Source organism: Scyliorhinus torazame, unplaced genomic scaffold (assembly GCF_047496885.1).
Source record: "Scyliorhinus torazame isolate Kashiwa2021f unplaced genomic scaffold, sScyTor2.1 scaffold_401, whole genome shotgun sequence".
Taxonomy (NCBI): domain Eukaryota; kingdom Metazoa; phylum Chordata; class Chondrichthyes; order Carcharhiniformes; family Scyliorhinidae; genus Scyliorhinus; species Scyliorhinus torazame.
In genome coordinates, this window is record NW_027308128.1 from 17221 (window position 1) to 45147 (window position 27927).

The window sequence follows — 27927 nt, forward strand, 5'->3', positions numbered from 1 at the left end:
CCCCCCCCCCCACCGCCCCCCCACCACCCCCCCCCCCCCCCCACCCCCCCCACCCCCACCGCGCGCCCCCCCCCCCCACCCCTCACCATCTCAAAGTCTTGCAATCCGGCTCGGAGCACGAGGTTCTCCTTCTCCAGCTCGTGGAGCTTGTCACAGCGAGAGCGGGCCGCCTCCAGTTGCTCCTCCAGCATGGCCTTTGTCTCCAGCAGAGCCCTGCTGTACTCTCGCTCCTCCTGCGGCAGGGGGCGGGGGTGAAACAAGACCGTCCCATTACACCGAGGGGTTAAAAACTGCCCCCCCACCCCCCGCCCACCCATAACCCCACTGTTTCCACTCAGCCAAACTCCCCCCCTCTGCCTCCTCGCATCGCCTCATCCCCTCTCCCTTCCGAGCCCCTCCATTGCACCTCCCTGCCTTCTCCCAGAGCCTGCTGACCCGCTCCTCCTGCGCAGCGTGAACACCCAACCCCAGTCTCGCTGTCGCCTTCTGCCGGGGAACCAGCCGTTAGGCTATTCGCCTGCGGAAGCCATCGTCCACCCTGGCTAATGCAGGCCTCGCGCGCGCTCTTACCGGCCACAGTGACAGGACGGCGAAGGTGCCAATGTTTGCACAGTCAGATCCCACAGCAACATTGCAATAAACTGTTTTTTCATTGATAATAACACCGGTTGAGGTCTTGGCGGCCCCGAGGTGTTACTCGCCTTCCAGGCTCTCTGGGAATGCTGGTTAATCTTCCCGGCCCACTCCACCCGCATCCGCAATGGTACTGAGGTCAAATGTGCCCACCCCGAAGGCCAAACTAGCTGAGGGATTAGTAAGGCGATTTCAGGTTCCGGGAGTTGTGGGCTTAATAATCCCTCACTTTCCTCACCTCGTCCCCAGATATTCCCTCCCCCACGCCTCCCCGAGTCCTCTCCCCTTCTGCCAGCATCCCTCCCCCTCCCATTGGAGACCCACCTCCACCTTCCCCCTGTAGAACTCGATGCTGTTCAGGCGTTCCTTGTAGGCCTTAACCTCACTCTGGAGCCTGTCCACGCGAGTGGCCTTCTCCCGCAGGACGTCCACCTCATCCCGGTACATTCTGATGGCACGCGCCTCCAACACCAGCTCCCGGTTCTGAGGGAGACAGAGACAAGCAACTCAGCTCAGGGAAATGTAGAGGGAACTTTACTCGGTATTTAACACCATGCTGTACCTGTCCTGGGAGTGTTTGATGGGGGACAGTGTAGAGGGAGCTTTACTCTGTATCTAACCCCGTGCTGTACCTGTCCTGGGAGTGTTTGATGGGGACAGTGTAGAGGGAGCTTTACTCTGTATCTAACCCCATGCTGTACCTGTCCTGGGGGTGTTTGATGGGGACAGTGTAGAGGGAGCTTTACTCTGTATCTAACCCAGTGCTGAACCTGTCCTGGGGGTGTTTGATGGGGACAGTGTAGAGGGAGCTTTACTCTGTATCTAACCCCGTGCTGTACCTGTCCTGGGAGTGTTTGATGGGGGACAGTGTAGAGGGAGCTTTACTCTGTATCTAACCACGTGCTGTACCTGTCCTGGGAGTGTTTGATGGGGACGGTGTAGAGGGAGCTTTACTCTGTATCTAACCCCGTGCTGTACCTGTCCTGGGAGTGTTTGTAGAGGGAGCTTTACTCTGTATCTAACCCCGTGCTGTACCTCTCCTGGGAGGGTTTGATGGGGAACAGTGTAGAGGGAGCTTTACTCTGTATCTAACCCCGTGCTGTACCTGTCCTGGGAGTGTTTGATGGGGAACAGTGTAGAGGGAGCTTTACTCTGTATCTAACCCCATGCTGTACCTGTCCTGGGAGTGTTTGATGGGGACAGTGTAGAGGGAGCTTTACTCTGTGTCTAACCCCGTGCTGTACCTGTCCTGGGAGTGTTTGATGGGGGATAGTGTAGAGGGAGCTTTACTCTGTATCTAACCCCATGCTGTACCTGTCCTGGGAGTGTTTGATGGGGAACAGTGTAGAGGGAGCTTTACTCTGTGTCTAACCCCGTGCTGTACCTGTCCTGGGAGTGTTTGATGGGGGACAGTGTAGAGGGAGCTTTACTCTGTATCTAACCCCATGCTGTACCTGTCCTGGGAGTGTTTGATGGGGACAGTGTAGAGGGAGCTTTACTCTGTACCTAACCCCGTGCTGTACCTGTCCTGGAGTGCTTGATGGGGACAGTGTAGAGGGAGCTTTACTCTGTATCTAACCCCGTGCTGTACCTGTCCTGGGAGTGTTTGATGGGGACAGTGTAGAGGGAGCTTTACTCTGTATCTAACCCCATGCTGTACCTGTCCTGGGAGTGTTTGATGGGGACAGTGTAGAGGGAGCTTTACTCTGTATCTAACCCCGTGCTGTACCTGTCCTGGGAGTGTTTGATGGGGACAGTGTGGAGGGAGCTTTACTCTGTATCTAACCCCGTGCTGTACCTGACCTCGGAGTGTTTTTCCTGGCAGTGCAGGGTGACACAGTGGTTAGCACTGCTGCCTCACGGCGCCCGGGACCCGGGTTCGATTCCGTCCTCGGGTGACTGTCTGTGCGGAGTCTGCACATTCTCCCCCGTGTCTCCGTGGGGTTCCTCCGGGTGTTCCAGTTTCCTCCCACAGTCCAAAGATGTGCTAAATTTCCCCGTCGCACCCAAAAAAGGGAGTGGGGAGAATGTAGGACTCGCTCCCTCAGGGAGTGGGGAGAATGTGGGACTCGCTCCCTCAGGGACTGGGGGAGAATGTGGGACTCGCTCCCAGAGGGAGTGGGGAGAATGTGGGACTCGCTCCCACAGGAAGTGGGGGAGAATGTGGGACTCGCTCCCACAGGGAGTGGGGGAGAATGTGGGACTCGCTCCCACAGGGAGTGGGGGAGAATGTGGGACTCGCTCCCACAGGGAGTGGGGGAGAATGTGGGACTCGCTCCCAGAGGGAGTGGGGAGAATGTGGGACTCGCTCCCACAGGAAGTGGGGGAGAATGTGGGACTCGCTCCCTCAGGGAGTGGGGAGAATGTGGGACTCGCTCCCACAGGAAGTGGGGGAGAATGTGGGACTCGCTCCCTCAGGGAGTGGGGGAGAATGTGGGACTCGCTCCCATGGGGAGTGGGGGGACTGTGGGACTCGCTCCCACAGTGAGTGGGGGAGAATGTGGGACTCGCTCCCACGGGGAGTGGGGGAGAATGTGGGACTCGCTCCCACGGGGTGTGAGGAGAATGTGGGACTCGCTCCCACAAGGAGTGGGGAGAATGTGGGACTCGCTCACACGGGGAGTGGAGGAGAATGTGAGACTCACTCCCACAGGGAGTGGGGAGAATGTGGGACTCGCTCCCACAGGGAGTGGGGGAGAATGTGGAACTCGCTCCCACAAGGAGTGGGGAGAATGTGGGACTCGCTCACACGGGGAGTGGGGAGAATGTGGAACTCGCTCCCACAGGGAGTGGGGAGAATGTGGGACTCGCTCCCACAGGGAGTGGGGGAGAATGTGGAACTAGCTCCCACAGGGAGTGGAGAGAATGTGGGACTCGCTCCCACAGGGAGTGGGGGAGAATGTGGAACTCGCTCCCACAGGGAGTGGAGAGAATGTGGGACTCGCTCCCACAGGGAGTGGGGGAGAATGTGGAACTCGCTCCCACAGGGATTGGGGGAGAATGTGGGACTCGATCCCATGGGGAGTGGGGGAGAATGTGGAACTCGCTCTCACAGGGTGTGGGGGAGAATGTGGGACTCGCTCCGACAGGGTGTGGGGGAGAATGTGGGACTCGCTCCCACAGGGAGTAGGGGTGAATGTGGGACGCGCTCCCACGGGGAGTGGGGGAGAATGTGGGACTCGCTCCCACAGGGAGTGGGGGAGAGAATGTGGGACTCGCTCCCACGGGGAGTGGGGAGAATGTGGAACTCGCTCCCTCAGGGAGTGGGGAGAATGTGGGACTCTCTCCCACAGGGAGTGGGGGAGAATGTGGAACTCGCTCCCACGGGGAGTGGGGAGAATGTGGGACTCTCTCCCACAGGGAGTGGGGGAGAATGTGGGACTCTCTCCCACAGGGAGTGGGGAGTATGTGGGACTCGCTCCCACGGGGAGTGGGGGAGAATGTGGAACTCGCTCCCACAGGGAGTGGGGGAGAGTGTGGAACTCGCTCCCACGGGGAGTGGGGAGAATGTGGGACTCGCTCTCACAGGGAGTGGGGGAGAATGTGGGACTCGCTCCGACAAGGAGTGGGGGAGAATGTGGGACTCGCTCCCACAGGGAGTGGGGGAGAATGTGGGACTCGCTCCCACAAGGAGTGGGGGAGAATGTGGGACTCGCTCCCACGGGGAGTGGGGAGAATGTGGAACTCGTTCCCTCAGGGAGTGTGGAGAATGTGGGACTCGCTCCCACAGGGAGTGGGGAGAGAATGTGGGACTTGCTCCCACAGGAAGTGGGGGAGAATGTGGGACTCGCTCCCACGGGGAGTGGGGAGAATGTGGGACTTGCTCCCACGGGGAGTGGGGGATAATGTGGGACTCGCTCCCACGGGGAGTGGGGAGAATGTGGGACTCGCTCCCACGCGGAGTGGGGAGAATGTGGGACTCGCTCCCACGGGGAGCGGGGGAGAATGCGGGACTCGCTCCCACAGGGAGTGGGGGAGAATGTGGGACTCGCTCCCACGGGGAGTGGGGAGAATGTGGAACTCGCTCCCTCAGGGAGTGGGGAGAATGTGGGACTCGCTCCCACAGGGAGTGGGGGAGAATGTGGAACTCGCTCCCACGGGGAGCGGGGGAGAATGTGGGACTCGCTCCCACGGGGAGCGGGGGAGAATGTGGGACTCGCTCCCACGGGGAGCGGGGGAGAATGTGGGACTCACTCCCACGGGGAGCGGGGGAGAATGTGGGACTCGCTCCCACGGGGAGCGGGGGAGAATGCAGGGCTCGCTCCCACGGGGAGCGGGGGAGAATGTGGGACTCGCTCCCACAGGGAGTGGGGAGAATGTGGGACTCGCTCCCACGGGGAGCGGGAGAGAATGTGGGACTCGCTCCCACGGGGAGCGGGGGAGAATGTGGGAATCGCTCCCACGGGGAGCGGGGGAGAATGCAGGGCTCGCTCCCACGGGGAGTGGGGAGATGTGGGACTCGCTCCCACAGGGAGTGGGGCGAATGTGGGACTCGCTCCCACAGGGAGTGGGGGAGAATGTGGGACTCGCTCCCACAGGGAGTGGGGAGAATGTGGAACTCGCTCCCACGGGGAGTGGGGAGAATGTGGGACTCGCTCCCACGGGGAGCGGGGGAGAATGCGGGGCTCGCTCCCACGGGGAGTGGGGAGATGTGGGACTCGCTCCCACAGGGTTACAGGAGCATCTATACATCCTTACCACCTGATGGGCAAACCGCTGAATGTTTGTACCTGTTTCTGAATCCGCTTCCACTCCAGTTGGAGTTCCTCCAGCTCTTGTTTACTGTCCTGTAGTTCTTCACACTTCTCCTCACTGTTCACAGAAAACAGATTGTCACAAACTCCAAACACTGGCTTCAATTCAATATTAGATATCTTGCTGCCGAATAACACTGTTACACACTCTCCCCGTCTCTCTCTGTTGCCTCTCTCCCGGTCCCCCTCTCTGACTCTCTCTCAATCTATCTCTTTCTCTCCCTGTTTCAATCTGTCTCTCTCTCTGTTTCAATCTGTCTTTTTCTCTCTCTCTCTCTTTCTCTCTACCGGGCACCCTCTCTCTCTCTTTGATTCTCTCTCTCTCTGTCTCTCTGTCTCTCTATCTATCTGTCTCTCTATCGTTCTCTGTCTGTCTCTCTATCTCTCTCTGTCTCTCTCTCAGTCTGTCTCTCTCTCTCTCTGTCTGTCTCTCTTTCTCTGTCTGTCTCTCTCGCTCTCTCGGTCTCTCTCTCTCTGTCCCTCTCTCTGTCCCTCTCTCTGTCCCTCTCTCTCTATCCCTCTCTCTCTATCCCTCTCTCTCTATCCCTCTCTCTCTATCCCTCTCTCTCAATCCCTCTCTCTCAATCCCTCTCTCTCTGTCCCTCTCTCTCTCTGTCTCTCTTTCTCCTGTCTCTCTCTCTCTCTGTCTCTGTCTCTCTCTGTCTCTCTGTGTGTGTCTGTCTCTCTCTCTCTCTCGGTCTCTTTCGCTCTGTCCCTCTCTCTGTCCCTCTCTCTGTCTCTCTCTGTCCCTCCCACTCTCTCTCTGTCCCTCCCACTCTCTCTCTGTCTCTCTGTCCCTCTCTCTCTCTCTCTCTGTCTCTCCCTCAATCTCTCTCTCTCTATCACTCTCTGTCTCTCTCTCTCTCCCTCTCTCTGTCTCTCTGTCTCTCTCTGTCTCTCTGTCTCTCTCTCTCTGTCTCTCCCACTCTCTCTCTGTCTGTCTCTCTCTCTGTCCCTCCCACTCTCTCTCTGTCCCTCCCACTCTCTCTCTGTCTCTCTATCTCTCTCTCTCTGTCTCTCCCTCAGTCTCTCTCTCTCTCTATCACTCTCTGTCTCTCTCTCTCCCTCTCTCTGTCTCTCTGTCTCTCCCACTCTCTCTCTGTCTCTCCCTCTCTCTGTCTCTCTGTCTCTCCCATTCTCTCTGTCTCTCTCTCTCTGTCCCTCCCACTCTCTCTCTCTCTGTCACTCTCTCTCTCTCTCTCTGTCCCTCCCTCAATCTCTCTTTCTCTCTGTCTCTCTCTGTCCCTCTATCTCTCTCTCTCTGTCTCTCCCTCAATCTCTCTTTCTCTCTGTCTCTCTCTGTCTCTCTCTCTGTCCCTCCCACTCTCTCTCTGTCTCTCTGTCCCTCTATCTCGCTCTCTCTGTCTCTCCCTCAATCTCTCTCTCTCTATCTCTATCTGTCTCTCTCTGTCCCTCCCACTCTCTCTCTCTCTGTCCCTCCCACTCTCTCTCTCTCTGTCACTCTCTCTCTCTGTCCCTCCCACTCTCTCTGTCCCTCCCACTCTCTCTCTGTCCCTCTATCTCTCTCTCTCTGTCTCTCCCTCAATCTCTCTCGCTCTCTCTCTCTCCCTCAATCTCTCTCTCTGTCTCTCTCTCTGTCTCTCTCTCTGTCCCTCCCACTCTCTCTCTCTCTCTCTGTCCCTCTATCTCTCTCTCTCTCTATCTCTCTGTCTCTCTCTCTGTCCCTCCCACTCTCTCTCTCTCTCTCTCTCTGTCCCTCTATCTCTCTCTCTCTATCTCTCTGTCTCTCTCTCTGTCCCTCTATCTCTCTCTCTGTCCCTCCCACTCTCTCTCTATCTCTCTCTGTCTCTCTTTCTGTCCCTCTATCTCTCTCTCTGTCTCTCCCTCAATCTCTCTCTCTCTCTCTCTCTGTCCCTCCCACTCTCTCTCTTTCTCTCCCACTCTCTCTCTCTCTGTCCCTCCCACTCCCACTCTCTCTCTCTCTGTCCCTCCCACTCCCACTCTCTCTCTCTCTGTCCCTCTCTCTCCCTCTCTCCGTCTCAGTCTGTAATACTCACAGGTCCTGGCGAAGATGGCGTAGTTTGGATTTACAGTCAGCCAGTTGGACAGTCAGGTGTTGCCTGTTCTCCGTTGCTCGGTGACAGGCTGTGCCCTCGCTGGTCCCAAACACGTGCTGCATCTGCCAGACCTCCCTCTCCTGGGTCAACTCCGCTATTCTCTGTGGGAGAGAGGAAACCCGGCAAGGGAATGGCCAGAGGTCAACCGGGGTCAACTGAGGTCAATCAGGGTAATCCAGGGTCAACTGAGGTCAATCAGGGTCAACTGAGGTCAGTCAGGGTAATCCAGGGTCAACTGAGGTCAATCAGGGTCAACTGAGGTCAGTCAGGGTCAACTGAGGTCAATCACTGTCAACCAGGGTCAGCTGAGGTCAATCAGGGTCAACCGGGGTCAACTGAGGTCAATCAGGGTCAACCAATGCAAACAGATGTCAACCAGGGTGGGGGAGGGGAGGATGACAAAAGGGAGGGGACGGGAGGATCCACGTGAGGGAGGGGATGGGGGGATCCACGTGAGGGAGGGGATGGGGGGATCCACGTGAGGGAGGGGATGGGGGGATCCACGTGAGGGAGGGGACGGGGGGATCCACGTGAGGGAGGGGACGGGGGGATCCACGTGAGTGAGGGGTCGGAGGATCCACGTGAGGGAGGGGTCAGGGGGATCCACGTGAGGGAGGGAATGGGGGGATCCACGTTAGGGAGGGGACGGGGGGATCCACGTGAGGGAGGGGACGGGAGGATCCACGTGAGGGAGGAGACGGGAGGATCCACGTGAGGGAGGGGTCGGGGGATCCACGTGAGGGAGGGGTCAGGGGGATCCACGTGAGGGAGGGAATGGGGGGATCCACGTGAGGGAGGGGATGGGGGATCCACGTGAGGGAGGGGATGGGGGGATCCACGTGAGGGAGGGGATGGGGGGATCCACGTGAGGGAGGGGACGGGGGGATCCACGTGAGGGAGGGGTCAGGGGGATCCACGTGAGGGAGGGGATGGGGGGATCCACGTGAGGGAGGGGTCGGGGGGATCCACGTGAGGGAGGGGTCGGGGGGATCCACGTGAGGGAGGGGACAGGAGGATCCACGTTAGGGAGGGGATGGGGGGATCCACGTGAGGGAGGGGACGGGAGGATCCATGTGAGGGAGGGGATAGGGGGATCCACGTGAGGGAGGGGACAGGAGGATCCACGTTAGGGAGGGGATGGGGGGATCCACGTGAGGGAGTTGATGGGGGGATCCACATGAGGGAGGGGATGGGGGGATCCACGTGAGGGAGGGGACGGGAGGATCCACGTGAGGGAGGGGTCGGGGGGGATCCACGTGAGGGAGGGGATGGAGGGGATCCATGTGAGGGAGGGGATGGAGGGATCTACGTGAGGGAGGGGTTGGGGGGATCCACGTGAGGGAGGGGTCGGGGGGATCCACGTGAAGGAGGGATCCACGTGAGGGAGGGGATGGAGGGGATCCACGTGAGGGAGGGGATGGAGGGATCCACGTGAGGGAGGGGTCGGGGGGATCCACGTGAGGGAGGGGTCGGGGGGATCCACGTGAAGGAAGGGATGGGGGGAATCTACGTGAGGGAGGGGTCGGGGGGATCCACGTGAGGGAGGGGATGGGGGGATCCACGTAAGGAAGGGGATGGGGGATCCACGTGAGGGAGTATATGGGGGGATCCACGTGAGGAAGGGGATGGGGGATCCACGTGAGGGAGGGGATGGGGGGATCCACGTAAGGAAGGGGATGGGGGAATCCATGTGAGGGAGGGGATGGGGGGATCCACGTGACAGAGGGGACGAGAGCATCCACATGAGGGAGGGGACGGGAGGATCCACGTGAGGGAGGGGATGGGGGATCCACATGAGGGAGGGGATGGGGGGATCCACATGAGGGAGGGGATGGGGGGATCCACGTGAGGGAGGGGACGGGAGCATCCACATGAGGGAGGGGACGGGAGCATCCACGTGAGGGAGGGGATGGGGGGATCCACGTGAGGGAGGGGATGGGGAGATCCACGTGAGGGAGGGGACGGGGGGATCCATGTGAGGGAGGGGACGGGAGGATCCACGTGAGGGAAGGGACGGGAGGATCCATGTGAGGGAGGGGATGGGGGGATCCACGTGAGGGAAGGGATGGGGGGATCCACGTGAGGGAGGGCACGGGAGAATCCATGTGAGGGAGGCGATGGGGGGATCCACGTGAGGGAGGGGATAGGGGGATCCACGTGAGGGAGGGGATGGGAGGATCCATGTGAGGGAGGGGACGGGAGGATCCATGCGAGGGAGGGGATATGGGGATCCACGTGAGGGAGGGGACGGGAGGATCCACGTGAGGGAGGGGATGGGGGATCCACGTGAGGGAGGGGACGGGGGGATCCACATGAGGGAGGGGACGGGAGGATCCACGTGAGGGATGGGACGGGAGGATCCATGTGAGGGAGGGGATAGGGGGATCCACGTGAGGGATGGGACGGGAGGATCCATGTGAGGGATGGGACGGGAGGATCCATGTGAGGGAGGGGACAGGGGGATCCACGTGAGGGAGGGGACGGGGGGATCCACGTGATGAGGGGACAAGAGGATCCACGTGAGGGAGGGGACGGGGGGATCCACGTGAGGGAGGGGACGGGAGGATCCACGTGAGGGAGGGGACGGGAGGATCCACGTGAGGGAGGGGATGGGGGGATCCATGTGAGGGAGGGGATGGGGGGATCCACGTGATGAGGGGACAAGAGGATCCATGTGAGGGAGGGGACAGGGGGATCCACGTGAGGGAGGGGACAGGAGGATCCACGTGAGGGAGGGGACGGGAGGATCCACGTGAGGGAGGGGACGGGAGGATCCACGTGAGGGAGGGGACGGGAGGATCCACGTGAGGGAGGGGACGGGAGGATCCACGTGAGGGAAGGGACGGGAGGATCCACGTGAGGGAGGGGACGGGAGGATCCACGTGAGGGAGGGGACGAGAGGATCCACGTGAGGGAGGGTACGGGAGGATCCACGTGAGGGAGGGGATGGGGGGATCCACGTGAGTGAGGGGACGGGAGGATCCACGTGAGTGAGGGGACGGGAGGATCCACGTGAGGGAGGGGACGGGAGGATCCACGTGAGGGAGGGGATGGGGGGATCCACGTGAGTGAGGGGACGGGAGGATCCACGTGAGGGAGGGTACGGGAGGATCCACGTGAGGGAGGGGATGGGGGATCCACGTGAGTGAGGGGACGGGAGGATCCACGTGAGTGTGGGGACGGGAGGATCCACGTGAGGGAGGGGACGGGAGGATCCACGTGAGGGAGGGGACGGGAGGATCCACGTGAGGGAGGGGATGGGTGGATCCACGTGAGTGTGGGACGGGAGGATCCACGTGAGGGAGGGGACGGGAGGATCCACGTGAGGGAGGGGATGGGGGGTTCCACGTGAGTGTGGGACGGGAGGATCCACATGAGGGAGGGGACGGGAGGATCCACGTGAGGGAGGGGTCGGGAGGATCCACGTGAGGGAGGGGATGGGGGGATCCACGTTAGGGAGGGGACAGGAGGATCCACGTTAGGGAGGGGATGGGGGGATCCACGTTAGGGAGGGGACAGGAGGATCCACGTTAGGGAGGGGATGGGGGGATCCACGTTAGGGAGGGGACAGAGGAGGGGAAGGTTTCCACAGGACCAGCCATGGGATTAGGTGGATTTAGGGTGTGAGCACTGAGTCCCCTTCTCAGTGCAGTGGGAGAGAAGCGAGAAAATGGAGAGATAGAGTCAGAGAAAGAGAGAGAGATAAATTACAAAAGAGAGGTGAGGTTAAGAGGGATAGAGCGAGTTAGAGAGAGATCAAGAAAAAGGATAAAGTGAGAGACAGAGAGAGGGAGAGAATGAGGGGAAGAGAAGGGGAGCGAGGCAGACGGAGAGGAAGAGGAGAGAGACGCAAAGAATGTGAGACAGCGAAATAAAGAGAGAGAAACACAGACAGAGAGAGACCGCGAGAGAGACAGCGAGAGAGACAGAGAGACAGAAAGAGACACAGAGAGACAGAGAGAGACACAGAGAGACAGAGAGAGAGACAGAGAGAGAGACAGCGAGAGAGACAGCGAGAGACACAGAGAGACAGCGAGAGAGACAGAGAAACAGCGAGAGAGACACAGAGAGACAGAGAGAGAGACAGAGAGAGAGACAGAGAGAGAGACAGAGAGAGACAGAGAGACAGAGAGAGAGACAAAGAGAGACAGCGAGAGAGACAGAGAGACAGAGAGAGACAGAGAGAGACAGCGAGAGAGATAGAGAGACAGAGAGAGACACAGAGAGAGACACAGAGAGAGAGACAGAGAGAGAGACAGAGAGAGACACAGAGAGAGACACAGAGAGACAGCGAGAGAGACAGCGAGAGAGACAGCGAGAGACACAGAGACAGCGAGAGAGACAGCGAGAGAGACAGAGAGAGAGAGAGAGAGACAGCGAGAGAGACAGCGAGAGAGACAGAGAGAGACACAGAGAGACAGCGAGAGAGACACAGAGAGACAGCGAGAGAGACAGAGAGACAGAGAGAGACACAGAGAGACAGCGAGAGAGACAGAGAGAGACACAGAGAGACAGCGAGAGAGACAGCGAGAGAGACAGAGAGACAGAGAGAGACAGAGAGAGACACAGAGAGAGACAGCGAGAGAGACACAGAGAGACAGCGAGAGAGACACAGAGAGACAGCGAGAGAGACACAGAGAGACAGCGAGAGAGACAGAGAGACAGAGAGAGACACAGAGAGACAGCGAGAGAGACAGAGAGAGACACAGAGAGACAGCGAGAGAGACAGCGAGAGAGACAGAGAGACAGAGAGAGACAGAGAGAGACAGCGAGAGAGACACAGAGAGACAGCGAGAGAGACAGAGAGAAACACAGAGAGACAGCGAGAGAGACAGCGAGAGACACAGAGAGACAGCGAGAGAGACAGAGAGACAGAGAGAGACAGAGAGAGACACAGAGAGACAGAGAGAGACACAGAGAGACAGCGAGAGAGACACAGAGAGACACAGAGAGAGAGACAGCGAGAGAGACAGAGAGACAGCGAGAGAGACACAGAGAGACACAGAGACAGCAAGAGACACAGAGAGACAGCGTGAGAGACAGAGAGACAGCGAGAGAGACACAGAGAGACACAGAGACAGCAAGAGACACAGAGAGACAGCGTGAGAGACAGAGAGACAGCGAGAGAGACACAGAGAGACACAGAGACAGCGAGAGAGACAGAGAGACAGCGAGAGAGACAGCGAGAGAGACAGAGAGACAGCGAGAGAGACACAGAGACACAGAGACAGCGAGAGAGACAGAGAGACAGCGAGAGAGACAGAGAGAGACAGCGAGAGGGACAGAGAGACAGCGAGAGAGACACAGAGAGACACAGAGACAGCGAGACAGCGAGAGAGGCAGAGAGAGACAGAGAGAGAGACAAAGAGAGACAGCGAGAGAGACAGAGAGACAGAGAGAGACAGCGAGAGAGACAGAGAGAGACACAGAGAGACAGTGAGAGAGACAGAGAGACAGCGAGAGAGACAGAGAGAGACACAGAGAGACAGCGAGACAGCGAGAGAGACACAGAGAGACAGAGAGAGAGAGACAAAGAGAGACAGCGAGAGAGACAGAGAGAGACAGAGAGAGACAGCGAGAGAGACAGAGAGACAGAGAGAGACACAGAGAGACAGAGAGAGACACGAGAGACAGCGAGAGAGACAGCGAGAGAGACAGCGAGAGAGAGAGAGAGACACAGAGAGACAGCGAGACAGCGAGAGAGACACAGAGAGACAGAGAGAGAGACAAAGAGAGACAGCGAGAGAGACAGAGAGAGACAGAGAGAGACAGCGAGAGAGACAGAGAGAGACACAGAGAGACAGAGAGACAGAGAGAGACAGAGAGAGACACAGAGAGACAGCGAGAGAGACAGCGAGAGACACAGAGAGACAGCGAGAGGCACAGAGAGACAGCGTGAGAGACAGAGAGACAGCGAGAGAGACACAGAGAGACACAGAGACAGCGAGAGACACAGAGAGACAGCGTGAGAGACAGCGAGAGAGACACAGAGAGACACAGAGACAGCGAGAGAGACAGCGAGAGAGACACAGAGAGACACAGAGACAGCGAGAGAGACAGAGAGACAGCGAGAGAGACAGAGAGAGACAGCGAGAGGGACAGAGAGACAGCGAGAGAGACACAGAGAGACACAGAGACAGCGAGACAGCGAGAGAGACAGAGAGAGACAGAGAGACAGAGAGAGACACAGAGAGACAGCGAGAGACACAGAGAGACAGCGAGAGAGACAGCGAGTGAGACAGAGAGACAGCGAGAGAGACAGAGAGAGACAGCCAGAGAGACAGCGAGAGAGACAGCGAGAGAGACACAGAGAGACACAGAGACAGCGAGAGAGACAGAGAGACAGCGAGAGAGACAGAGAGTCAGCGAGAGAGACAGCGAGAGACACAGAGAGACAGCGAGAGAGACAGAGAGACAGCGAGAGAGACACAGAGAGACAGAGAGACAGCCAGAGAGACAGAGAGACAGCGAGAGACACAGAGAGACAGCGAGAGACACCGAGAGACAGAGAGAGACAGCGAGAGAGACAGCGAGAGAGACAGCGAGAGACAGAGAGAGACAGAGAGACAGCGAGAGAGACAGAGAGACAGCGAGAGAGACAGCGAGAGAGACAGAGAGACAGATAGAGAGAGAAACAGAGAAACAGAGAGAGAGAGAGACAGAGAGAGAGAAACAGAGAGAAGGCGAGAGAGACAGATAGAGAGAGAGACAGAGAAACAAAGAGAGAGAGAGACAGAGAGAGAGAAACAGAGAGACAGCGAGAGAGACAGATAGAGAGAGAGACAGAGAAACAGAGAGAGAGAGAGAGACAGAGAGACAGCGAGAGAGACAGAGAGAGAGACAGCGAGAGAGATAGAGGGAGAGGGAGAGAGAGACAGAGACAGAGACAGAGACAGAGAGAGACAGAGGGAGAGGGAGAGAGAGACAGAGACAGAGACAGAGACAGAGAGAGACAGAGGGAGAGGGAGACAGAGACAGAGACAGAGAGAGAGACCTCGGTGCAGTGCTCTTTCAGAAGGTCAGTGCAGACTCGGTGGACCAAATGTCCTCCTTCTACACTGTAGAGACTCACAACCAAGGCCACCCAGGTCTCTTTAGATATTAACACTGCAGAACCCCTCCCCATTTAATCAATGCTCTTTCTGTTCTTTTCGACCAAAATGAAGAACTTCACACTTAATCACATTATATGGGCCCAAGTACTGATCTTTGAGGTACCCTTTAGTCACAACCCACCAGCCTGAGAAAGGCCCATTTATTCCTACTCTCTGGTTTGGGCCCGATAACCAATTCTCAATCCGTGCCGGAATATTCTCCCCGATCCCACCTGCTCCAATGTTGTTTATTTATCTCCTGCGTGGGACCTCATCGAAAACCTTCTGAAAATCCGGATACACCACATCCACTGGTTCTCCCTTATCTATTCTGCCAGATACATCCTCGAACAAAAACTCCCGACCAGGGTTGTCAAGCTTGGCTTCACTTTTATAAATCCATGCCCAATCCTCCCGTTATTTTCCAAGTGCCCAGTTATCACCTCCTTTATAATAGATTCTCGTGTGGGCAGCAGGGTGGCGCAGTGGGTTAGCCCTGCTGCCTCACGGCGCCGAGGTCCCAGGTTCGATCCCGGCTCTGGGTCACTGACCGTGTGGAGTTTGCACATTCTCCCCGTGTCTGCGTGGGGTTTCACCCCCACAACCCAAAAACGTGCGGGGTAGGTGGATTGGCCGCGCTAAACTGCCCCATAATTGGAAAAAATGAATTGGGGACTCTAAATTTAAAAAAAAAAAGAATCTCGCTCTTTCCCTGCGGCTGACGTCAGGCTAACAGGTCTGTAATGCCCCCATTTTCCCTCTCCCGCCTTTCTGAAACAACGAAGTTTCATTTTCCACCTTCCAATCTGCAGGAACCATTCCAGAACCTGTCGAATTCTGAATGACAGTCACCAACGTATCCACTATCTCCCCCGCCACCTCTTTCAACACTCTGCGACGGGGATCACCAGGCTGTGGGGTTTAACAACCTTCAGTCCCGTTATTTTCTCCAGCGCTACTTTTCGACTGATACTAATTTCTTTCAGTTCCTCATTCTCACTACTGCCTCCGTTCTCACGTATTCCTGGAAGGCTTGTAGTATTCTCCTCCGTGACGACAGACACAGAGGGGGCGATTCTCCGATATGGAGCCCAAGTGTTCGCGCCGTCGCGTTTCACCCGGGTACGACCAATTCTGTCCCCCACAGGGGCCAGCACGGCGCTGGAGCAGTTCACGTCGCTCCAGCCTCCTTTTGCGGCGCCGAATGGACGCCGCGCTAACCCGCGCATTCGCGGGGGACTTCTTTAGTGCGCCGGCCCCGACTCAACATGGCGTCGGTGTTCAGGGGTCTGCCGCGCCAGAAAGTAGGCCCGGGGGGGGGGGTATGAGGCCGGGGGGGCACTCTTTCCCTTCCGCCTCGCCACGGTCTCCACCATGGCGGAGGTGGAAGAGATTCCCTCCACTGCGCATGCGCGGGAAACTGTCAGCGGTCGCTGACGCTCCCGCGCATGCGCCGCCCGTCATTTCCGCGCCAGCTGGCGGGGCAACAAAGGCCATTTCCGCCAGCTGGCGGGGCGGAAATTCCTCCGGCGTCGGCCTAGCCCCTCAATGTTTGGTTTCTCTGCCATTTCCTCGTACTCCATTGTAAATCCTCCTGACCCCAGTTCTAATGGACCCACATTTGTCTTCGATAACCGCTTTCCATTTTACACACCTACAGCAGCTTTTACAGACCGCTTTATGTTGCTCGCTAGTTTACCCTCACTTTCATGGTCCTTCTTTGCTGAGCTCAAAAATGCTCCCAGCCCTCAAGCTTATTCTGGGCAACTTTCTAAGCCTCTTCCTTTGACCGACTGCGATCTTTAACGCCTCTCGTTAACTGTGGTTGGATCACATTTCCTGTTGGGTTTTAACGCCTCAAAGGAATGTAAAGTTGTCATAGGCCATGGTTAAATCTTTAAACGCTGGTCAATGCCATCATAGCTTTATATGTAGTTCCCCAATCTACCACAGCCAAATTGCCCCCTCAGAACCATCACGGTAATCTTTGTTTCGTTTAAGACCCTAGTTTCAGATTGATCGTCATCACTTTCAAATGTCATGTAAAATTCCACCATGTTATGATCACTCTTCCCCAAGGACACCGTAACAACAAGATTATTGCTTAATATTTTCTCACTTCATAGTACTAAATCCAAAATAGCACATTCCCGAGTTGGCTGCTCGACACACCGTCCCAGAAGACCATCTCATGTACATTCCAGGAATGATTGTTCAATTGGCCAATCTCGTCTATATGTAGATTGAACCCCCCCCACCCCTCAATAATGACTATATTACCCTTGTTACATGCACTCTTAATTTCCTGAGTTACACCTTGCCCTGCATTATCATGATTGGTGGCCTATAACCCAATTTGTTTTTCTTTATTTTTTCCATGAGATGTAGGCATCGCTCAATAAGGCCAGCATTATGTCGCCAATCTCTAATTGCCCCGGGTGTGCTGCCCCTTCCTGTTGTTTAGCTCCACCCAAAACTGATACCGCATCTTGATCGTCCAACCTAAAATCCTCCTTCACTAATAGACTGATCTCGGGCGTCATTCTCCGACCCCCTGCCGGGTTGGAGAATCGCCAGGGCCGCCGTGAATCCCGCCCCCGCCGGTTGCCGAAGTCTCCGGTACCGGAGATTCGGCGGGGGCGGGAATCGGGCCGCGCCGGTTGGCGGGCCCCCCCCGCTCGATTCTCCGGCCCGGATGGGCCGAAGTCCCGCCGATAAATTGCCTGTCCCGCCGGCGTAAATTAAAGTACCTTTCTTACCGGCGGGACAAGGCGGCGCGGGCGGGCTCCGGGGTCCTGGGGGGGGGGGGGGGGGGCGCGGGGCGATCTGACCCCGGGGGGTGCTCCCACGGTGGCCTGGCCCGCGATCGGGGCCCACCAATCCGCGGGCGGGCCTGTGCCGTGGGGGCACTCTTTCCCTTCCGCCTTCGCCACGGTCTCCACCATGGCAGAGGTGGAAGAGACTCCCTCCACTGCGCATGCGCGGGGAAACTGTCAGCGGCCGCTGACGCTCCCGCGCATGCGCCGCCCGGAGATGTCATTTCCGCCAGCTGGCGGGGCGGAAATCCCTCCGGCGCCGGCCTAGCCCCTCAATGTTGGGGCTCGGCCGCCAAAGATGCGGAGCATTCTGCACCTTTGGGGCGGCGAGATGCCCGTCTGATTGGCGCGCCAGTCGGCGGACATCGCGCCGTTTTGGGAGAATTCCGCCCCTCGTCCTTTATTAACGGCGCTACCCCACCACCGTTAACTTATTGTCTATCATTTCTAAATGTCAAATACCCGTGAGGTCGGTTTTCAGGGGCGGGATTCTGCGAACACCGGCAGGGCGGGTAACACCGGCGCGAAGGGGTGGCATGAACCACTCCAGCGTCGGGCCGCCCAGAAGGTGTGGAATCCTCCGCACCTTCAGGGGCTAGGCCGGCCCCGGAGAGGTTTGCGCCGTGCCGGCCGGTGGGGCAGGGGCTTGGCGCCGCGCCAACCGGTGCAAAGGGCCCCCGCTGGCCGGCGCGAGTTGGCGCAGGCGCGGGACGCCACCGTGTGCTGGCATCATCCCAGCGCATGCGCACGTGGGGGGTTCATCTCCGCGTCGGCCATCGCGGACCGTTACACCAGCCGGCGCGGAGGAATAGAATGCCCCCACGTCACAGGCCCGCCCGCGGATCGGTGGGCCCCGATCGCGGGCCAGGCCACCATGGGGGCACCCACCGGGGCTACATCACCCCCCCCCCCCCCCCCCCCCCCGAGGCCGCCAGCGGAGCCAGGTCCCGACGGTAAGTACCAGTCGCAATTTACGCCGGCGGGACCAGCCGAAGACGGGTGGACACTCGGCCCATCGCGTGCCAGAGAATCGCCGGGGGGGGGGGGGCCGCTGGCAGCAGCCGCCGACCGGTGCGGCACGATTCCCGTCCCCCGCAAAACCTCGGCGCCGGAGAATTCGGCAGCCTGCGGGGGTGGGATTCACGCCGCCCCCCGCCCCCCCCCCCCCCCCCCCCCCCCCCCCCCCCCGGCGATTCTGCGACCCGGGGGGGGGGGGAGAATCCCGCTCAAGGAACGTCTAAAGGGTAGGGAGGGGGGGGGGGAGAGACAAAGAGAGAGAGATGGACAGGTTTAGGGAGGGAATTCCAGAGCTCAGCAACCAAGCCACCACCCCCCAGGCAGCTGAAGGCACGGCCGCCAATGGCGGAGCGATGGGAATGGGGGGAAGGTCAAGAGGCCGGAATTGGAGAAGCGCAGAGATCTCGGAGGGTTGTAGAGGCTGGAGGAGGTTACAGAGATAGGGAGGGTTGTAGAGGCTGGAGGAGGTTACAGAGATAGGGAGGGTTGTAGAGGCTGGAGGAGGTGACAGAGATAGGGAGGGTTGTAGGGGCTGGAGGAGGTTACAGAGATAGGGAGGGTTGTAGGGGCTGGAGGAGGTTACAGAGATAGGGAGGGTTGCAGGGACTGGGGGAAGGTTACAGAGAGAGGGAGGGTTGCAGGGACTGGAGTAGGTTACAGAGAGAGGGAGGGTTGTCGGGGCTGGAGGAGGTTACAGAGATAGGGAGGGTTGTAGGGGCTGGAGGAGGTTACAGAGATAGGGAGGGTTGTAGGGGCTGGAGGAGGTTACAGAGATAGGGAGGGTTGCAGGGACTGGAGGAGGTTACAGAGATAGGGAGGGTTGTAGGTATTGGAGGAGGTTACAGAGATAGGGAGGGTTGTAGGGGCTGGAGGAGGTTACAGAGATAGGGAGGGTTGTCGGGGTTGGAGGAAGTTACAGAGATAGGGAGGGTTGTAGGTATTGAGGAGGTTACAGAGATAGGGAGGGTTGTCGGGGCTGGAGGAGGTTACAGAGATAGGGAGGGTTGTAGGTATTGGAGGAGGTTACAGAGATAGGGAGGGTTGTAGGTGGCTGGAGGAAGTTACAGAGATAGGGAGGGTTGTAGGTATTGGAGGAGGTTACAGAGATAGGGAGGGTTGTCGGGCTGGAGGAGGTTACAGAGATAGGGAGGGTTGTAGGGACTGGAGGAGGTTACAGAGAGAGGGAGGGTTGCAGGGACTGGAGGAGGTTACAGAGAGAGGGAGGGTTGCAGGGCTGGAGGAAGTTACAGAGATATGGAGGGTTGTAGGTATTGGAGGAAGTTACAGAGATAGGGAAGGTTGTAGGGGCTGGAGGAGGTTACAGATATAGGGAGGGTTGTAGGGGCTGGAGGAGGTTACAGAGATAACGAGGGTTGTAGGGGCTGGAGGAGGTTACAGAGATAGGGAGGGTTGTAGGGGCTGGAGGAAGTTACAGAGATAGGGACGGTTGTAGGGGCTGGAGGAGGTTACAGAGATAGGGAGGGTTGTAGGGACTGGAGGAGGTTACAGAGATAGGGAGGATCGTCGGGGTTGGAGGAGGTTACAGAGATAGGGAGTGTTGTTGGGGCTGGAGGAGGTAACAGAGATAGGGAGGGGTGTAGGGGCTGGAGGAGGTAACAGAGATAGGAGGGTTGCAGGGACTGGAGGAGGTAACAGAGATAGGGAGGGGTGTAGGGGCTGGAGGAGGTAACAGAGATAGGGAGGGTTGCAGGGACTGGAGGAGGTAACAGAGATAGGGAGGGTTGTAGGGACTGGAGGAGGTTACAGAGATAGGGAGGGTTGTAGCGGCTGGAGGAGGTTACAGAGATCGGGAGGGTTGTAGGGGCTGGAGGAAGTTACAGAGATAGGGAAGGTTGTAGGGGCTGGGGGCGGTTACAGAGATAGGGAGGGATGTAGAGGCTGGAGGAGGTTACAGAGATCGGGAGGGTTGTAGGGGCTGGAGGAAGTTACAGAGAAAGGGAAGGTTGTAGGGGCTGGAGGAGGTTACAGAGATAGGGAGGGTTGTTGGGGCTGGAGGAGGTTACAGAGATAGGGAGGGTTGTAGGGGCTGGAGGAGGTTACAGAGATAGGGAGGGTTGTAGTGGCTGGAGGAGGTTACAGAGATAGGGAGGGTTGCAGGGGCTGGAGGAGGTTACAGAGAGAGGGAGGGTTGCAGGGACTGGAGGAGGTTACAGAGATAGGGAGGGTTGCAGGGACTGGAGGAGGTTACAGAGATAGGGAGGTTTGCAGGGACTGGAGGAGGTTACAGAGAGAGGGAGGGTTGTCGGGGCTGGAGGAGGTTACAGAGAGAGGGAGGGTTGTAGGGGCTGGAGGATGTTACAGAGAGAGGGAGGGTTGCAGGGACTGGAGGAGGTTACAGAGATAGGGAGGGTTGCAGGGACTGGAGGAGGTTACAGAGATAGACGTTGCCTCTCCGAGTTAGAAAGCAGCTGAGTACTCACTAATATTTTTTACCTCCAGATTCTCATCCCTCTGGTTTGCGAAGTCCTTCAGATGGTCGGCCATGTTCTGGAAGAGGAGGTGCAGGTCCTCCGGGTGGCTGGAGGAGAAATCTGGCCAGTGAAGAGACAGCACGTTCTGCTGGTTCTGGGTGATCTGAAAGCCAAGTGGATTGCAAAGGGCGAATTAGGGCCGCGGAATGTCTGGAGCGAAGGAGGGGGCCACTCTGCCCATTGGGCCGGGGCCAGCCCTCTGCAAGACCCGACTCGCCCCACTCGCCCGCCTTTTTGCGCCCGTTCGGCTCGCAAATCTTTTTCTCCTTGGCGGAATCTGCACCCCCCCACCCCCCCGAGGGAAGGCCTCACTCGCTTACCTCCTGGATGTGACTGGCGACAGAGACCTGCGTGTCTAGGTCCAGCGCCTGGATTTGCCCGATGAATTCCTCTTTTCTCTCGCACTGCAAGCAAAGAGAGCACGGGGTTAGTGAGTGTGTGGAAATGAAGAGACCGGGCCGAGGATCACCACAGAGGATCAGCCATGACTTCCTTGAATGGTGGGGCAAGCTCGACGGGCCGAATGGACTACTTACGCCGTGCCTCTGTCTGTGTGTGTGTGTGTGTGTGTGTGTGTGTGTCCCGTCGCTGGAGGCGATCACCCCCCCACCCCCCCCACCCACCCAGTTTCAAAATGGCGGAAGGGGTCCAAACAATCGCTGGTCAATTGGCAATTCGTCCGCGGGAGGCATCGCGGGCCGGGGCCCCCCAAATCTGGGGGAGGAGGCCTCTGCCTCGGGGAGGGCGCGGAGGGGTGTTTCCCAGGATGGGACCAGTGGATGAGGGAATACCAGCCGACGCGGAGACACAGAAGGGCCGCACGGCGGCGCGGTGGGTTAGCACTGCTGCCTCACTGGCGCCGGGGTCCCAGGTTCGATCCCGGCTCTGGGTCACTGTCCGCGTGGAGTTTGCACATTCCCCCCGTGTCTGCGTGGGTTTCGGCCCCCACAACCCAAAGACGTGCAGGGTCAGGTGGATTGGCCACGCGCTCAATTGCCCCTTAATTGGAAAAACGAATTGGGTGCTCTCAATTTATTTTAAAAGTTTTTTAAAAAACGCGGAGACGCCGGGAGAAGTTGGGACAGTTCTTCCTCGGAGCAGAGATAGTCAAGCCGGGTGTGGGGGGGGGGCGGAGATTTATTCGAAATCAGGAAGGATTTGGATGGAGTAGACGAGGAGAAAGTGTTTCCCGGGAGGGCGGGTAACCAGAGGTTGAGGTGAACCGGGGAAAGAGTCGGGCGAGGGGTGGGGAAGATGAGGAGGGATTTTTTTTTTTAAAACACAGCGAGCTGTCAGGGTCCGTTTTATTTTTAAACGGGTGACAGTTTTCAGAGAATCAAGGCAGAACGAGAATGGATACGCGTGACACAGCGCCTTATTTATCACGTTCAAAATCAGGGGTAGCAAACGCAACGGTCCCAATAAAAACCCAACTCATTTCCTGTCACGTGACGTGATGTCCACACACCGGTAATCCTTGTCAAACGAGCACGGCTCAGGGAAAAGAAGGACTGGACTACCCGGTGTATTAGAAAACCAAGATTGACCAGAATGGTGACAGAACAAAGAGGTTTATAGGCATCAGGAAAGATTGAACAGATCGAGGCTCTTTGCTCCAGGAAAGGGAAGGCCCAGGGGGGGTGATTGAGGCCTTCAAGATTCTGAAAAGGGTTTCCTTAGGTTCAAAATGTGCATGTGTAAGGGGACAGGGCAGGGAGTGGGCCTGGGTAGGGGGCTCTTTCGGACGGTCGGTGCTGACTCGATGGGCCGAATGGCCTCCTTCTGCATTGGAGGGATTCTAAGGTCATCAACAGGCGATAGTCACGTCTAAATCCAATGGGGACCTCAGGAGAATTGTCTTTACCCAGAGAGTGGGGAGGATGTGGGACTCGCTCCCACGAGGAGCGGGGGAGAATGTGGGACTCGCTCCCACAGGGAGTGGGGGAGAATGTGGGACTCGCTCCCACAGGGAGTGGGGGGGAATGTAGAACTCGCTCCCACGAGGAGCGGGGGAGAATGTGGGACTCGCTCCCACAGGGAGTGGGGGAGAATGTGGGACTCGCTCCCACGGGGAGCGGGGGAGAATGTGGGACTCCCTCCCATGGGGAGTGGGGGAGAATGTGGGACTCGCTCCCACGGGGAGTGGGAGAGAATGTGGAACTCGCTCCCACGGGGAGCGGGGGAGAATGTGGGACTCCCTCCCACGGGGAGTGGGGGAGAATGTGGGACTCGCTCCCACGGGGAGTGGGAGAGAATGTGGAACTCGCTCCCACAGGGTGTGGGGGAGAATGTGCGACTCGCTCCCACAGCGAGTGGGGAGAATGTGGGAACTCGCTCCCACGGGGAGTGGGGGAGAATGTGGGACTCGCTCCCACGGGGAGTGGGTAGAATGTGGGAATCGCTCCCACGGGGAGTGGGGAGAATGTGGAACTCGCTCCCACAGGGAGTGGGGGAGAATGTGGGACTCGCTCCCACAGGGAGTGGGGGAGAATGTGGGACTCGCTCCCACAGGGAGTGGGGGAGAATGTGGAACTCGCTCCCACAGGGAGTGGGGGAGAATGTGGAACTCGCTCACACAGGGAGTGGGGAGAATGTGGGACTCGCTCCCACAGGGAATGGGGAGAATGTGGGACTCGCTCCCACAGGGAGTGGGGAGAATGTGGAACTCGCTCCCACAGGGAGTGGGGGAGAATGTGGAACTCGCTCACACAGGGAGTGGGGAGAATGTGGGACTCGCTCCCACAGGGAGTGGAGAGAATGTGGGACTCGCTCCCACAGGGAGTGGGGAGTATGTGGAACTCGCTCCCACAGGGAGTGGGGAGAATGTGGGACTCGCTCCCACAGGGAGTGGGGGAGAATGTGGGACTCGCTCCCACAGGGAGTGGGGAGAATGTGGAACTCGCTCCCACAGGGAGTGGGGGAGAATGTGGAACTCGCTCCCACAGGGAGTGGGGGAGAATGTGGGACTCGCTCCCACAGGGAGTGGGGAGAATGTGGGACTCGCTCCCACAGGGAGTGGGGAGAATGTGGAACTCGCTCCCACAGGGAGTGGGGAGAATGTGGGACTCGCTCCCACAGGGAGTGGGGGAGAATGTGGGACTCGCTCCCACAGGGAGTGGGGAGAATGTGGAACTCGCTCCCACAGGGAGTGGGGGTGAATGTGGAACTCGCTCCCACGGGGAGTGGGGGAGAATGTGGGACTCGCTCCCACAGGGAGTGGGGAGAATGTGGGACACGCTCCCACAGGGAGTGGGGGAGAATGTGGGACTCGCTCCCACAGGGAGTGGGGGAGAATGTGGGACTCGCTCCCACAGGGAGTGGGAGAGAATGTGGGACTCGCTCCCACAGGGAGTGGGGAGAATGTGGGACACGCTCCCACAGGGAGTGGGGGAGAATGTGGGACTCGCTCCCACAGGGAGTGGGGAGAATGTGGGACTCGCTCCCACAGGGAGTGGGGGAGAATGTGGGACTCGCTCTCACAGGGAGTGGGGAGAATGTGGGACTCGCTCCCACGGGGAGTGGGGAGAATGTGGGACACGCTCTCACAGGGAGTGGGGGAGAATGCGGGACACGCTCTCACAGGGAGTGGGGAGAATGTGGGACTCGCTCCCACAGGGAGTGGGGGAGAATGCGGGACTCGCTCCCACAGGGAGTGCTCGAGCTGAATGGTGTTGCTCCATTTCAGGGGGGAAGCTGGACAAACTGATGAGGGCGGGAGGGATAGAAGGATGGGGGGATGAAGAGGGGAGTGGGCGGAGGCTGGTGTGGAGCAGGAACACCTGAAGATGGGCCGAATGGTCAGATTCTGTGCTCGGAATTCAAATGAATTCTCAAGACATCGAGATGCTCGATGGTCCCAGCGTTAAACTCACTGGCATTTTCCTTGATAATCTCAAAGAGACCGGAATTTAGAATAGTCACAGACCCAGGGAAAATCGACACTCACTCACCTTGACCTGAAATGGAGGGGGTGTCCCCCCCTCCCCCCGCCCCGCTCACCATCTTTCACACCCTTTGAAAAACCTCTCTGGTGTTTAAACGTGCACACTGACACAAAGCAGCAGAGGGAAGCTTTCCGTCACAAAAAATATTAAAGGGAGTGGGGAGTGAGGGGGAGGGTGGGATTAGACTGGGTGGGATATTAAAGGGTGCGGGGAGTGAGGGGGAGAGTGGGATTAGACTGGGTGGGATATTAAAGGGTGTGGGGAGTGAGGGGGAGAGTGGGATTAGACTGGGTGGGATATTAAAGGGTGCGGGGAGTGAGGGGGAGAGTGGGATTAGACTGGGTGGGATATTAAAGGGTGTGGGGAGTGAGGGGAGAGTGGGATTAGACTGGGTGGGATATTAAAGGGTGTGGGGAGTGAGGGGGAGAGTGGGATTAGACTGGGTGGGATATTAAAGGGTGCGGGGAGTGAGGGGGAGAGTGGGATTAGACTGGGTGGGATATTAAAGGGTGTGGGGAGTGAGGGGAGAGTGGGATTAGACTGGGTGGGATATTAAAGGGTGCAGGAAGTGAGGGCGAGAGTGGGATTAGACTGGGTGGGATATTAAAGGGTGCGGGGAGTGAGGGGGGAGAGTGGGATTAGACTGGGTGGGATATTAAAGGGTGCGGGGAGTGAGGGGGGAGAGTGGCATTAGACTGGGTGGGATATTAAAGGGTGCGGGGAGTGAGGGGGAGGGTGGATTAGACTGGGTGGGATATTAAAGGGTGCGGGGAGTGAGGGGGAGATTGGGATTAGACTGGGTGGGATATTAAAGGGTGTGGGGAGTGAGGGGGAGAGGGGGATTAGACTGGGTGGGATATTAAAGGGCGTGGGGAGTGAGGGGGAGAGTGGGAATAGACTGGGTGGGATATTAAAGGGTGCGGGGAGTGAGGGGGAGAGGGGGATTAGACTGGGTGGGATATTAAAGGGTGTGGGGAGTGAGGGGGGAGAGTGGGATTAGACTGGGTGGGATATTAAAGGGTGCGGGGAGTGAGGGGGAGAGTGGGATTAGACTGGGTGGGATATTAAAGGGTGCGGGGAGTGAGGGGGAGAGTGGGATTAGACTGGGTGGGATATTAAAGGGTGTGGGGAGTGAGGGGGAGAGTGGGATTAGACTGGGTGGGATATTAAAGGGTGTGGGGAGTGAGGGGGGAGAGTGGGATTAGACTGGGTGGGATATTAAAGGGTGCGGGGAGTGAGGGGGAGAGTGGGATTAGACTGGGTGGGATATTAAGGGGTGAGGGGAGAGTGGGATTAGACTGGGTGGGATATTAAAGGGTGCAGGGAGTGAGGGGGGTAACTAGGATTAGACTGGGTGGGATATAAAAGGGTGTGGGGAGTGCGGGGAGTGAGGGGGATTAGACTGGGTGTGATATTAAATTGTGCGGGGAGTGAGGAGGAGAGTGGGATTAGACTGGGTGGGATATTAAAGGGTGCGGGGAGTGAGGCGCAGAATGGGATTAGACTGGGTGGGATATTAAAGGGTGAGGGGAGTGAGGGGGAGAGCGGGTTTAGACTGGGTGGGATATTAAAGGGTGTGGGGAGTGAGGGGGAGAGTGGGATTAGACTGGGTGGGATATTAAAGGGTGCGGGGAGTGAGGGGGAGAGTGGATTAGCCTGGGTGGGATATTAAAGGGTGTGGGGAGTGAGGAGGAGAGTGGGATTAGACTGGGTGGGATATTAAAGGGTGCGGGGAGTGAGGCGCAGAATGGGATTAGACTGGGTGGGATATTAAAGGGTGAGGGGAGTGAGGGGGAGAGCGGGTTTAGACTGGGTGGGATATTAAAGGGTGTGGTGAGTGAGGGGGAGAGTGGGATTAGACTGGGTGGGATATTAAAGGGTGCGGGGAGTGAGGGGGAGAGTGGATTAGTCTGGGTGGGATATTAAAGGGTGTGGGGAGTGAGGGGGAGAGTGGGATTAGACTGGGCGGGATATTAAAGGGTGCGGAGAGTGAGGGGGAGAGTGGGATTAGACTGGATATGATATTAAAGGGTGCGGGAGTGAGGGGGAGAGTGGGATTAGACTGGGTGTGATATTAAAGGGTGCGGGAGTGAGGGGGAGAGTGGGATTAGACTGGGTGGGATATTAAAGGGTGCGGGGAGTGAGGAAGAGAGTGGGATTAGACTAGGCGGGATATTAAAGGGTGCGGGGAGTGAGGGGGGAGAGTGGGATTAGACTGGGTGGGATATTAAAGGGTGCAGGGAGCGAGGGGAGAGTGGGATTAAACTGGGTGGGATATTAAGGTGTGCGGGGAGTGAGGGGGAGAGTGGGATTAGACTGGGTGGGATATTAAAGGGTGCGGGGAGTGAGGGGGAGGGTGGGATTAGACTGGGTGGGATATTAAAGGGTGTGGGGAGTGAGGGGGAGGGTGGGATTAGACTGGGTGGGATATTAAAGGGTGTGGGGAGTGAGGGGGAGAGTGGGATTAGACTGGGTGGGATATTAAAGGGTGCGGGGAGTGAGGGGGAGAGTGGGATTAGACTGGATATGATATTAAAGGGTGCGGGGAGTGAGGGGGAGAGTGGGATTAGACTGGATATGATATTAATGGGTGCGGGGAGTGAGGGGGAGAGTGGGATTAGACTGGGTGGGATATTAAAGGGTGCGGGGAGTGAGGAAGAGAGTGGGATTAGACTAGGCGGGATATTAAAGGGTGCGGGGAGTGAGGGGGGAGAGTGGGATTAGACTGGGTGGGATATTAAAGGGTGCGGGGGAGTGAGGGGGAGAGTGGGATTAGACTGGGTGGGATATTAAAGGGTGCAGGAAGTGAGGGGGAGAGTGGGATTAGACTGGGTGGGATATTAAAGGGTGCGGGGAGTGAGGGGGGAGAGTGGGATTAGACTGGGTGGGATATTAAAGGGTGCAGGGAGTGAGGGGAGAGTGGGATTAAACTGGGTGGGATATTAAAGGGTGCGGGGAGTGAGGGGGAGAGTGGGATTAGACTGGGTGGGATATTAAAGGGTGTGGGGAGTGAGGGGAAGAGTGGGATTAGACTGGGTGGGATATTAAAGGGTGCGGGGAGTGAGGGGGAGAGTGGGATTAGACTGGGTGGGATATTAA

At 57.9% G+C, this 27927-nt stretch overlaps 1 protein-coding gene across 1 annotated transcript in view; it reads right to left on the reverse strand.

Moving 5' to 3' along the window:
* The window catches only part of LOC140406276 (girdin-like), a gene marked incomplete at its 3' end in the record, with an annotated part of 73868 nt that overhangs the window by 12754 nt on the left and 33187 nt on the right, over nucleotides 1-27927 (reverse strand). Inside the window, exons 6-11 of the mRNA XM_072494387.1 lie at nucleotides 21205-21288; nucleotides 20847-20987; nucleotides 7406-7566; nucleotides 5364-5445; nucleotides 958-1116; nucleotides 87-233 (exon numbers count right to left, since the gene is read on the reverse strand). Coding sequence (XP_072350488.1) covers nucleotides 87-233; nucleotides 958-1116; nucleotides 5364-5445; nucleotides 7406-7566; nucleotides 20847-20987; nucleotides 21205-21288 — 774 coding nt within the window. The remainder of the gene's footprint in view (nucleotides 1-86; nucleotides 234-957; nucleotides 1117-5363; nucleotides 5446-7405; nucleotides 7567-20846; nucleotides 20988-21204; nucleotides 21289-27927) is intronic.